The 13,675-nt window shown below is 37.4% G+C and overlaps 1 protein-coding gene across 1 annotated transcript in view; it reads right to left on the bottom strand.

Annotated features, from left to right (window-relative positions):
- The window catches only part of LOC150089310 (arrestin domain-containing protein 4-like), an 85,242-nt gene that overhangs the window by 44,828 nt on the left and 26,739 nt on the right, over nucleotides 1-13,675 (bottom strand). The window contains exon 2 of the mRNA XM_090388984.1: nucleotides 8,022-8,153. Coding sequence (XP_090245110.1) covers nucleotides 8,022-8,153 — 132 coding nt within the window. The remainder of the gene's footprint in view (nucleotides 1-8,021; nucleotides 8,154-13,675) is intronic.

Genomic DNA, 13,675 nt, shown 5'->3' with positions numbered 1-13,675 from the left:
CCATTGAAGTAAATTTAAGTCCCCGTTATTTCTTCATTACATGGCTTCCTTGAATGTCCTGATGTTTTCATCAGGACATTCAAGCAATAGAGAAGAGGTAGCAGAGAAGTCAGGATGCCTTCACAGTATGATGGCTGACTGCATCTGCTGTTTGGTTTGAAATGGTCACAAAAGAAAAATACTTTCACGTTTTCACAGATAGAAACTGCATGATTTGCTTTTTCCCGATGACTTTATGCACTTTTGGTAAATGCATGTATTATCTTTCAAATTAGCTAAAGCTTGGCAATAAATAAAGAACAAGAATATTTTACCATTTGGAAAAGTCTCGTCAGTATTGGAGTAGGTGAGGGAGTATGAGTAAGCCAGTCTCAAATGGATAGGTAGGATTTTTCCCAGTTAGTTATTCTTGAGTTTTACCGCTCTGAAAACAGGCACATTGACCTCGAATACGGCTAAAGGCCAAAACACCTGAAGTGGATGCGGTGGAAACTACTGAATAAAATTCCCAGGTTTATCTACCTACATTACATCATCATGCTATATTTATCTGAGTTTTTTTTTTTTTTTTTTTTTGAAATACTTCAGGGTTCAATTAGTATTAAAGTGTCTTAATGATGCAAGAGCAAATATGAAGGTTAAAAAAAAACTCCATCCTTGCCAGGAGGTTAACTTCATAAGGTCTAGTCTACTGTTCTCCCCCTATGATTTTATATTCGTGCCCTCCGGCTCTTGTCTCAAATTTCATTGTTTATACAGTATAAACTAAGTGAAACTGTTCTTTGGGTAATAGTTCTTTGGATGAATCAAGCATGGGCTGACCCATGTCAGCCCAGGCTTGATTCATCACATCACTTTCTTGCCCTGCTCCCTTCCATGCATATGATAGACAGTGTTCCTTTTCCAGCCAGGAGACATCTGTAGCTTTAGGAGCAGCTGCGTGACCATGGTAAGTTCTGCCTCTATCTACCTGTCATTGAATATGCATGCCTTTTAGTAGTACCTTTAATTTGTTCTGCCTTCTCTTGCCTGCCGCGTGATCTTTAGAACTAACCATTACTTTCCAGGGAAGTATCCTAATACATGCTGGAGGACAGAATAAACGCACATTGTGCTCCACAATAAAGAGATAGAGAATTCCGCAATAGCTTAGAAATGGAAAAATAATTTCATTATCTGAGGACAACTAAACGTTAAAGTCTTTCCTTAGTTTAATTTCAGCCCTATATATTAAGCATTTTAATGAATTGCATTCGATTATTAAATTATATACCTTACGGGTTAAACACGTTTAAACTGTACTAAAGATGCGATAGTCTTGAGGTGGAATGTGTGAAGCAGTACTTCTTTAGGTGGGCAGAAGTATGTGCGAAATCAATTAACCTATCGAGATGGAAAGTTATATTGGTTGCTAAAAATGTTCTAACTAAAACCTGAATTTTTTTTAAAGGACAGTTATTGTTTAATATTTATAGAAAGTTTTATCGTAGAGATAGAACTAGGGGATGGGTAGTAGGCTATAGAATCGTAATTGGCCTTAAGATTTTCCAAAAGACGAATAATACGTTAGCTGAAAATTTGGTGTCGATCTGACCATTCCTACCGGTAATGCCCAAACGTCTGAAACATTCTTTCATGTATATATTTTTAAATTTCTGGGGAGATGAACTGGGGCTATAGAATCATAATGAAACTAGAAAAACAGCGCTGAAAATTTGTTACAGACTGTTACCAATTTGATACATTGAAGAATTTTTTTTCTGTTAATTTTAATTTAAAATTTTACCTGCACACGCGACCACTTCTTAATGAGTTCATCTATCTTTTGCGAAATAAAATTTAATTTCCAAATTTTATATCTGCTCTCAGTATTTGTAATGATGATGCCAATAGCATTTCTCATAGTGTTGGAATATTATTATTATTATTATTATTATTATTATTATCTGTTTATTTCCATAAGGAAACCACCCCGGGACGGCAAAGTGCCAGGAGGGTGCTAAGTACATATCAGGGTACGAGATACTACGTGCAGTGGGTTACATATACTGAACACGTAGTCTCGTCCCGAAATATTATATACACATTTTATGTTTAATACATACAGTATTTACACATTTATGATTGTGTACAAACATTATACAGCTCATATATTTACAATTCATTAATAATTCCACATATAACTTACATATTAACATAACTGTTACAGAAGGTATATTTTTACAGTCAACAGATTATTATTGTTCTTAAAGCAGAAAGCTTCACTTTTATACACAATTCTTTAGTACTTTGCGGCCGATTCATATTTCGGTAAGTCTGTACGAATCCTGGAAGATCTCTTTCCGGTATATTGCATCCTCACACAGTTTTTCGGCATCTATCTGTAGTGAGTTAAATATTCTCGCTGCATTTGATGGGAAGAATCTTTGCAGGCTACTAAGATTGTTCAGGACTGAACGCAGTGGATTATTTAGTTCTCCGCAACGTCTAGCAGTGGCACGCGGTTTAACTAGAATATTATCCAGGACTGGAGCATCCACTCTGCCTGTGAGCATTTGTGCGAGAGTGTGTATGTTCCTGTTAATTGTCCGCTGCATCCAGGGTGTGATGTTAAGGTTTGAGTAGAGAATGGCCCTTGAGATAGTAAAAGGGTGGCCAGCAACTCTGTTAAGCCATCGCAAGAACCAGTACTCGATCCCAAGGACGGACTTATAATGTGAATCTGGAGCTGAAGACCAGATTTGCGAGGCATACATTGCAATTGGCAGGACACACATTAAAATGTACTTGGTCGCTAGCTGAGGATCCCTAATTCCTACCAGTTCCTGCCTAGTAGCCCATAAAGCGGCGAATATTTTTGTCTTCATATGGGCGAAGTGTTGAGCAAAGGTGAGTCTGTCATCCCACTTAAGACCCAGGTCCAGGTGAGAGTGCACTTTTTCCACACTAGACCCGTTCACAGAGATTGAGATGTCATTTTTATTCTGCTTGTAACTTATGGTCATTTGGGCAGACTTCTGTGCATTAATACGGAGCCCGATGCAATCGGGCTCCGTATTAATGCACAGAAGATTAACAAAAAACAAAAGATTAACCATATGATGGTTAATCTTTTGTTTTTATTTAATATTTTGTCGAAACTTAGTAGAGTTGGTGTTCATATATTCAACTGCTCCATACGCACGTTGCTCATCTAAAACGCCATCGGAAAGAGTTTCCGTGTGTGAAACACGTTTCGCTTTGCTAGTGCTGCATTTCTTTGGCTCTAGTTTTCTTTATGCCAGATCAGGGTCTTACATGAACTCGTGTGTTATAAATCTTCGACCTAAACTGGCCTTTGTATAAATACTCATTTCCGCCCTCTCTTTTTTACAGTAGTCGGTTTTCTTTCTCCATTGCTATTCAATGATCGATGAAGCGTGTCAACCACACCCTTTCCTCTTTAAGGAGGAAGTGGTAAAGTTAGTGTGGGAGGAATACATTTAGCTGCTCTTGAGGTAAAATGTATTAAATTTATTTCTTATTACAGTTTAATATGATTTTTAATTTTTCGTTGATTGCGTGCTATGTACAAAAAAAAATCATACAGATTTCTGCAGAATCAGTTCGAATTCAGTTTATTGCTAAACTAACAAAAAAGCATGCTAATTTGGTGAAAAGATTGAGGTTGGAAAGTTCACGAATATCCGCTCCTAAAGCGATAGTAAAGGCAAGGACTTGAAATATTTTAATATTTCTTTTGAAATTTTGAGCATGCACGTCCCAATACATAATAAAAAAAAAATAAAAAAATAAACTTTCCAGTATTTTATTAAGTAATTAATTTATGCAAATAAATTCCGACAAAAGTGCAAAGTGCGTTAGTTGTCTGACGGCATCAGGGGTTCCCCCACTCTGCGTTGTATACTCTGTGAAGGCCAGAGATTTAAAAAGTGTGTGGGGAGTGGAAGGATGTATAGTGTTGTACCGTTGTTCTTCTGACCATTTAGCCGTTGGGTCCCTGTTGAGACCCACCGTAACCGCACTTGGCTCCGGGCAGGCAAGCAGGTCAGGTACCCAGTAGATTTTATTTTGTACTCTGGCAGGCCCTGCCACCTAGTTTCCGAAGAATTCAGTGGTAAAGGCCTATGTGAGAAGAAGAAAAAAAAGGGGGTGGGATTAACGCTAGAATATAAAAAGCCGAGAGAGGTTATGTAAGCGCGGTTTAAAAATGCACGTTATTAATTGATAAATTGTGTGGAGTGTACACTGCGAGTTAGACAGAGTAAGGGAGAAGACTGGGGGAAAGACAGAGGTATGGGAATGATAGAGAAAGCGAGCCCAGAAAGTCAGTGAGACAGGCCCATGCCTCACCAGGCGGAATAAGAGGGCGGCAGGGGATGGAGACAGGGAGAAGACAAAATGCTGACTGTTGAAATGGTGAGACTATTTCATCTGTATTCGTGATATTCAAGAATTAATTTTCCAAGTTAATTGGAGTATTTCTAAATTTAAAATGCTATTAAAAATGAGATATTTCCTAAATTTATATTTTTATCACGTGGTTCTTGGAGCGACTACGAGGGAGAACACAATTTCCACATTCATTTTACTCAGTCTTTTGAGCACTTTATACATTTCAATCAGATCTTCCCTTTAGATGTCTAGTTGTCAAACTATGCAGTCCTCACCTAAGTCTTTCTACAAATGTGCATCGATTTGCACTCATAACTAATGAAATTTTTCTCGTATATTTGAGTGGCATGTCTTAGTAGGCTGTACTACATTATCATTAATTAACTTAACTAAAAGCTTAAATTTATTTAACTTGTTTACAGTACTCCTAGCATTACAGTCTAATTAAATTTTGTGCTTTATTTCTTTTAACAGACCAGATGAAGCTCTTATGGTTACCTACGCGTATTTCCATGTGGTCCCAGATTACTCGGGAATTTTTCTTCTATCACACCTTCCCTTTCAATGTTTAGGGTATTTCATGGTCACACAAGCACTCTCAGAAACCAAATGGCTAATCAGCTCAGTAGAAGTAAATCAACTAAAGCTGCCATTATGCTGTCCAAGATATGCAAAGAACATCACTTGGTAGAACCTAATGTTTTTGTCCCTCTACTATATTTGCCGTTACTTTCTTGCCCTTATATACGTATTTCCCTTTCTAATTAGCAACTGGGTAAAACTATTAGTACAAGGGAATCTGTGCATTGCACTTTTCCTTGTTTCCTCTTTATCATAAGAGAATAAAACACTACACAGCTATGTTGTAAAATGGGAAAATGTGGCACCCAGATAATCATTTAGCATGAAAGATTTCTTTAGACTCTGCTTTAATCATCCAAAGACAAATGTCATTGCAAGGTTTAGTTTAGAATCTAAACTTTAGTTGCATCACCTTGTAATCCCTGAATTTTTAAGTTCAGCATTAGGAAAACAGGGCGTATTTCACGCCAAGACAAACAATGATTGTCTAGAGACCGAGCCAACTCCTTAATCATACTCTGCTGCATTATTTAGATTGACTCATTAATTAGATTAATTCCAAACGGAAAATATACTGGCATCCTGTTTGTGTTAGTATTAGTAATGGCCGCATGGTGCAAGAAAGCCTATGGCTTATGCTGCACCAGCCAAACAAAAAACACGAATAAAACAATGATATAAACAATTCTTAAAGCCCTTGTCAATCGCTGCTGGGTTACCCGCAGGTAGACAGAGTAGTTTTTTTCAACCGGCACGCCATACAAATCAGCCCATGAACACACATTTATACAGACATAATACACACGCAATGGCAAAACTACCATAACAATAGACAACAGGTTGAGACCTTACATACATAATATTACACATATACAATAAATGTTGATTAATGTTGATAAATGTTGATTACAATAAATGTTTTTTCCATATAAGTGTTAACATAACTTTGACATACCTTGTATTATAAAAATAAAAAAAAAAAGCTATTTTTATACAATACTGAAACTAAACAGTTTCATGGTTAATAGCTTGGTAATTACCAACGAAGCAAAAATTGTTTTATCAATTTTGAAGCTGACAAAATGACTCTTAGAGAAATTAGAAAATTTAATACAAAATCGGGGTAGCAATGGTATGATCCGCGCTTTACAAAAACAGGCTGCGAAAATATTAAAAAAATAAAAAAAAACAAGTAAAAAGCAAATAGACATTTATGAATTTAAATAATTTTAAAAGGTTAAAATTAACTTTTACATCCCACTTACTAAATGCTTAAATACTATCAATATCTGAAATTCTCGTGTATGTCCCCTTTTTACGCGCGTTCGCATATATCTCATAACTGGCTATAATAATTTCAGTAATATTTGATATTTTATGATTATTATTATTGCTATTTTTAGCATTCCTTTTCTTTCAGTAATAATTAGCTTACGTTCCATTTTTTTAATCTATTATTCTCCATATTCTGTAATCTCATATGGCAAGCTCCGTAACGTTGAATTGTTTATTCGATGAGATTAATCAGTTTTGTTAAGTTTAAATTTACTTTGCATAACATCATTCTTCATTTGCTCTATTTCTTGAACTTTTGGTTCATGATTTTTTTTTCAATTCAGATTTATTATTATAAAATAATAATAAATCTGCAGCCATTGTCAATCCATTGCAGCATGGAGGCCTCCTCAACAAGTCATGTTGAGGGAATGGACCATAATCTGTCACGCTGGTCCGCAGATCGACCATATTGAGCGGTCGGGGGAGGATTAAACCCCGGTCTACTCAAACAGCGTGTGCTATTGCACTACCGCTCTTTACCACTCGGCTACGGAGGCCTTTATCATTGTCATCATCATGTCTGTCGTCCGCATGTGACACAACTGGACTCCCAGTTGAGAGATTTTCATGAAATTTTTGCCTTTTAAAATTTTGCAGGTCATTCCAAATTTCAAAACTCAGAAAATAGAAAACCGGCAATTATTTCATTTTTTCCGTAGAAATTGTACGGGGGGGAAAAAGAAATTCATAGATTAAATGTAGTTTTAATGCACAAGAATTCAGCTTTTAAACAATCTTTGCGCTCATAAGTAGTTAAAAGCCAATCAGAACCATACTCCCTAGTTTAAGCGGTCTACTGAGAATGAAGTTTATGGTGATGCATGTGTGTCGTATTCTGTTAAAAACTCATCGTTATAAGTATTGTAAAGTGATTCTATTAATTAAATGTGGTCCACGACAGATTTTTGGGTTTAGATAGCGAAATGAAAGTTTCCTTATCCCACGGAATACGCAATTAAGAGCCATTTTTCTTTTGAAAATATTACAAAACTTCCAGGACTCATCTAACACCTGATGTAATGCCTACATGGCTTCTGACGTCCATGCATTCAGACACTAATAATGTATTGCCGAAGCCTACTAAGCACAAATTCCACCTCGGCTACATAGTCTACTTAAAATCATTGAGATACGATTAGTCGCGCGGTTTCACCTTTTCGTGTAAACCAATAACACAACCCACGCACGATGGAATCATAATAAGCGAATAATAACTAGATCGAGCAAAGCACTTGGAACAAATGGTGGAGGCGAAAGATCTACAAGAACCTTTCCCTCCTTCTAGCTATACGTTTCCAGAATAACCGGGGATCACCATACGTCAGCAATTTAGTTATTTCGCAACGTTCCACGCAAACCTTTCGCATTACGCCATACAAATAACTCAGTTAAGATGGGCAATGAGCTACTGTCGTCACGCTGGATAGGTATTAAGCAAGCCATCGTCACACTTACGCATAAAATGTTTACCACTTGTTAGTTCGCTCTTCCTCTTTTAGAACTCATCTATTTAAAGTAGTAGAGCATCTCTCTTGAAGGGAAGAGTGGGAGCCGAAAGAAAGCTGCACAAAGGCAGCAATCCTCCATTAATTAACGGAGTGGCGTTTTAAGATAAAGCATAATGAAATATTCACGATCATAAATCAGATAGTCAAAAATTAAAAAATAAAGTAAGATGTCCTCCAAATGTTTAAAGTTATTCTTACCTCCTCGTGGCTGGCTTTCTCCCAGAAGCTTCATCCGAAAATCTATATAATTCTCTTTGTCATTATAGCTGCTGCCACTTCCCCTGTCCGACAGACGCACAACTCCTTCACCGATTATATGAAAATAAAGTCCTGAAACAAAAATTTCGTTTTGAGTATGAAAATTTGTGACAATGATTTAAGTCTAGTCATTGCTATGTAAGAAAATACTTGAAGATTTCCGAAATCATTTCGGATACAATTTTGTGGCAAAACTGATATGAAAAGTCTTTAAGGGGAAAGACCGAGGTAGAAAGGTTCATAAAGGCGCCAAACAGAGCTTATTGAGATATCTATAGAAGGCGAAAGAAATTACTAATAATATGAAGTACACCTTGCATCGTATTTAATGCATTTATCCTCCAACACAGCGCACCAGGTGGAAACAACTGGGATCAAACAGAACACTGAATGGAAGATGAATCGTTATTATGCTGTTACTTATAAATCGCCAACTGTATAGGCATATCCAAGTCCACCAGTAATAGTGAATAAAAGTTACTTTTAAGTATTCGAAGGAAGGTAGAAAGAATTTTCCTTTTTAAGGCTTTATCCACTTCTACCTTTTTATTTTGTTAATTTGCCCACGTACTACACACAAGCGTATATGCCAGACATCACAGGAAACAAATAAAAGAGGGACGCTTAATTAGACATGACCTCTTCTGACCAACCAAGAGAATCTCTTAGCTCATGTTCCGCAGATAATTGTCTTTAAATTTCTTTCTTCGTAGGATGGTTTTTTTCTCTCCTTTAGTCGACGAACCGACTGTTCTGCTCGTATTGCAGGATTTACTTCAAGACCACGCGATACAAAGAAAACCAGTCTTTCCCAAGATGAACGAAAAAACAAATCAGACGTATCATTCATCATCTGTACAAGCAATTTCAAGGGTTCACCTGAAGGCTAAAAGGAGGTTTTCTCGATATTTATGTGAGCGGCCTCTTGGAGAGTGTCAGAAGTTCGGAGAGGATGTTCTGTAAAATCAATGGTTTGTTTAAAGTAAGGTTGATACTCTAGTTACTTAAATAAACAGATATAAGAAGACAAATTGTCACTATTTCAAAACTGAAAAATACTTAGAATTTAAAATCATTACAAAATAAAGATTAGTTCGAGATTTTAGTGTAGAACTTTACAAGCTATAATTCAACTACTCGTTTGAGACTTTAGTAAACATTGTTATTCTCGAACGCAGAAAGTTGCTTGTTTCTAAAAAACCTTTTCAGCAGGAAAAGCGAGAGCAGTGCCATTTAATTTTCTATGTAACACAAACAATCGAAATGAAAAGAGAGACAGAATCTTGAAATATCGTGGCATGTTTCACCCAGATTTCCTACAGAAAAAAATCCAGGAGGAAGGTTCTGCGAACTGTTTACCTTTAATGAGTCAATAAAGTTTTATTTCCATAGTCTTTCTCATTTGTTCCGTCTTCAAACATATATCTGTTAACATAAGGTATTTTACGACTCTATTATTAAAAAACTTTGCTCATAATTAGATACATCCACTTAACCTTTCAAACACGTTTGGTTAAATTGGTTAACTGCCTTGAACAGCTTGAGAACTGAAAAAACTTTTTTACCCCATTTACTGAAAAATTGAGTTTCTTCACTTCGATTTAACAGCTGAGAAGACTTGTTTCTCTCTTCGTTCTTTAACTGATGGCAGTACTTAAAAGATTTCTGTTTGAGAAAAGATCGACCGTTTGTCTGGCTAATTAAGAATTACTTTTAACTTCCAGACAAAAAACTAAGTCGCACTGCTGGGCGCCATAAGTAAGCAATCTAAGCCAACTAGCTTGAAGTCAAATGGATAAAGGCGAAACCACTGTGACGTTAACTTAATCAGAACTGCTTCGTCCAAAGGCGTTCAAAACATATTTGTGTGGCAAGTGATTTGCACAAGCTGTAATTCACACAGACAAGTCTTGCTGCGGGACTAAATAACGATCGAGGGTGTGTGTGGGATATCTAGATGCAGTTCTCGTAGAGAAAGTTCTAATGATTATAACCGAAGGCTACTGCTATATTCTGCGGTCTCCGAACCGGCGTTGAATTTAAAGGATGGAAAGTGATACCTTTCTGGAGCAATAAACCCATTCATATATCGCTTGTTTCTCCACAGAAGTTTTAACTTTCCCTTGACAAGGTAGGCTTGATCGCTTCGAATCTCTTAACTGGGATCATTCCTTTGATGAAATCCTGTAACGTACGAACTTTAATTTTATCTTATCGAACTAAAATAACACACCACGATGCATGATAAGCAATCAGGTGGTGGGCCACACTGCATTACCTTTATCTTTTGCTCAAGTCAATTTTAGTCCTAATAACAGGGCGAGGTGTGCATTGTCCGCTGCAACGAAATAGCGGCTGAAAATTAGGTATTTCAATGGCCCGCTGGAACGCCTAATTTATATGGATTTTTTAAATTCACCATCAGCCAGCTGATCGCTTCGCAGAGTTCAGTCCTTGTCTATTTGTATGAAAATCGTGCTTTTACAGAACCCTTCTTTTTCTGTCTTGAGTCTAATAACTCTTTTCCTTCAAAATGTAAATATCTGATAGGATAATCGGTTTATTCCTCGTCCATTTATTCTTTCTCCGTTGCACATAAGCCCGTCAGTATTGCATATCATTCCTCCTTTTAAAACTAAGAGCCACATTAATTCGTTTTGTGCATCACACTTGCAAATTGCCTTGAAACTAGTAACTATTAAACCGGCTGTACTGGAAATCACACAAAGCCTCTCCCCTATTATAAACTTCTAAAGGAAACGAAAAAAGTCTAAGTTAGGATTGTCTAATCAAACTCCAAGTTCAACAATGGCAGTTGTTACAAACTCGAAATTCATTCCAGATATAACGCTTCTTCGGTAAAAGGAAGGAATAATTTGCCGATGATTACAGCTTTACTGGATTGGTTAGTAACGAGTTGAGATGATCTATTCTCCACTATTCGTGGGCGGATTATTCTGTTTACGGCTTAAGTATGTGCCGTGATCCAGAACGAACGTCTAGAATATGTATTGTTCTGTTATTGCGTGGTTCTAAACTGCTTTTGCTCACCATTCGTCATATTCTTCTTTCTTTCGCTTAGTTATTTTTATCTTTTCTTATAAGTCCCTCTCATATTTTAAAGTTAAACCACATGATTTTCAAGATCACAGATGTTACAAAGTAAACGAGTTTTAAAAGCAAATCCAGAAGACTAAAAAAAAAACCTGAATAAATATAGATACGAAAATCTGTTGCAGTTGCATCCAAAATCATCAAGTAGAGATTTTCGTGATATTCATGAAAGAATTCTTTTGGCCGTTGGTTAATTTTTCACATCACCTTCGTTTCGAACCTTTGGATTATTAATGATGTTTCGTCTAGTGTAAATGCTGAATTTTCTTGTATTTGATTGAGGTACTCAATAAAATTAGTTAAAATACTTAAAAATTAATTTATGGAACCATTCTGAACGTGTAATTGCTAAAATGAACGAAAGATACTGAAAATGCCTTTGCTGAATGACCATGTAAACTTGGAACTTTCAACGTAACAAGTGGTTGACATTTCACGTTTTTTTAAATGTTGAATTTGATCAAACAAGAGAATATCTTTAGCAGAGATTTTCTGCTGGTCTGAATTATTCAATAAATCGTGTATAGAAATTAGGCTTCTACGTTAACTTTATCGAGCTCTGTCGGATGCAGTTTTAAAGAAGATAACCAAACAGGTTATTGAATTGATTCGCAAAGAGTGGCGAATCTCACAGCGCGAGTGTCTCACGATCGGTCATTTTATCCTGCTGTTGATTATTGATAGCCTGGGCTAACTGAAGTTGAAGTTTGAGTAGGGTGAGGTCCGCGAATCTCTCATGACCTCTGCGAGAAAGACAAAGGAACTACAAGCATCTTTTTATCCGAGTCGGTTACACAACCTATCTTTCAAGGGTTGTGTAGGTACACAACACTTGAACGCCTACATCGACAAAACAGTCAAGATCGGGAGGGCACCGTTTAAGGCTTGTTATTGTTATTTGTTTTTTTTTAGGAGCATTAGCAACTAAGGCCATATTGCTCCGGTATATGCGGTGGTCATTCCCTGACCTTTCCGCATCCTCCGTATTTGGTGGTGACGGGCTCGAACCCCGGTCTAATCAAGAAGCGTGTGCTACCGTTTTAGGCAAGGCATGATGAATTCCCTCAACAACTTAATTCGATCGAATGGCTAGACTACATCACAAGATTTAAGCCAAAGTCAGCGTCAGGCCTTAAGAGCATTCACAATAGTTGTCAGCGAGATGTCCTCGCTTCCATCATCATCATTACAAAAAAAGAGCTTATCCAGACCATCAATGATATCCCACCAACGTCTTGCACCGGATATGATGGGGTCCCACAATTATTATTAATATCTTTATTGCAGGCAGTGATTGGATACATGATTGCCTGATGCAATAATACCTACAACAGCGACAATGCTAGGGATTTAACATGAAATAACTAATACAAGAAAAATTACATAAAACATATATTAGGACATAAAACGTATAGTTACATATTTTACATATAAAATTAATATTAACATGGGAAATGAAAGAACATGAAAAGCGATGGCAGTCACTCGGTTGAAGACGAGAGCTGGTCCCTGATGATGCGTCTTCTGTACGATTTGTTCTCTATGAACCTTCTACAGTCCACAATCTATCTCTTGGACGTTGTGGAGCATCTCCATGGGCAGGAATCTGTCCCCTATCCTGAGCCTCCACGCCACAGACTGCAAAGAGGGGAGGGCTCTTAAGGGTTTCGGGGGGATCCTCCAATTGCACATCTGCCAAAAATTTGGCGTATTGACTTCACCCGCTATCATTTTAATTGACACAAGCAAGCGGAGGGCGAATATCCGTTTGGAGACTTTTCTGTAATTTAGAAGTTGGGTGATATCTGAAGTATGTGTGAGTGGTGGCAGATTATGCTTGAAGAGGACCCACCGAAGAAGCCAGTACTCATCAGATGCAATGGTTTTTAGCGTGGTTTTCGTTGCCGACGCCCAGATTTCTGAACTAGGTGATGACTGGCTGCAGAAACCGGTATATGTATTGGAGCGTGTACTCAGGCTCTATGACATGAAGGAGGTGTTGTTTGGCAAGCTTTCTTGATCTGCAGACCTTGTTGTAAATGTCTGCAACATGGTGTTTGAAACTGAGTTTAGGGTCGGATATAACGCTGAGATCTTTGTGCTTGATGACTGGGGTGATGGGGGTTTCGTGGATTTCCAGGTTTAGTTGCGTTGAGTTTGATTTGAGTGAAAATACCATTTGTGCAGATTTTTTGGATTTATCTTAAGAGAAAACTGTGCCAAGTATGTAATCAGATTCTTAAGGCTGTTGATAATGGTTTCAGAAACAGAATCAGGTCGGACGGTCCCATTGATCCAATAGAGGAGCTTCAAGTCGTCTGCATAACTGATAAATTCTGTTTGCTGGCACAGGAATGGGTGGATGGCAGCCGTAAAGAGGAGCCCTGAAAGAACTCCACCCTGGGGTACACTACACAAACTTTCCTTGGCGTTCTGGGCGTTACCTTCGACCCCAAACTCAGTTAGTTTCAAACACCATG

The sequence above is a fragment of the Mastigoproctus giganteus genome, chromosome 2 (assembly GCF_048544385.1).
Source record: "Mastigoproctus giganteus isolate SK-2022 chromosome 2, ASM4854438v1, whole genome shotgun sequence".
NCBI classification, from domain to species: Eukaryota; Metazoa; Arthropoda; class Arachnida; order Uropygi; family Thelyphonidae; genus Mastigoproctus; species Mastigoproctus giganteus.
The sequence above is the reverse complement of the archived record's forward strand: the minus strand, read 5'-3'. Positions and strand labels throughout refer to the sequence as shown.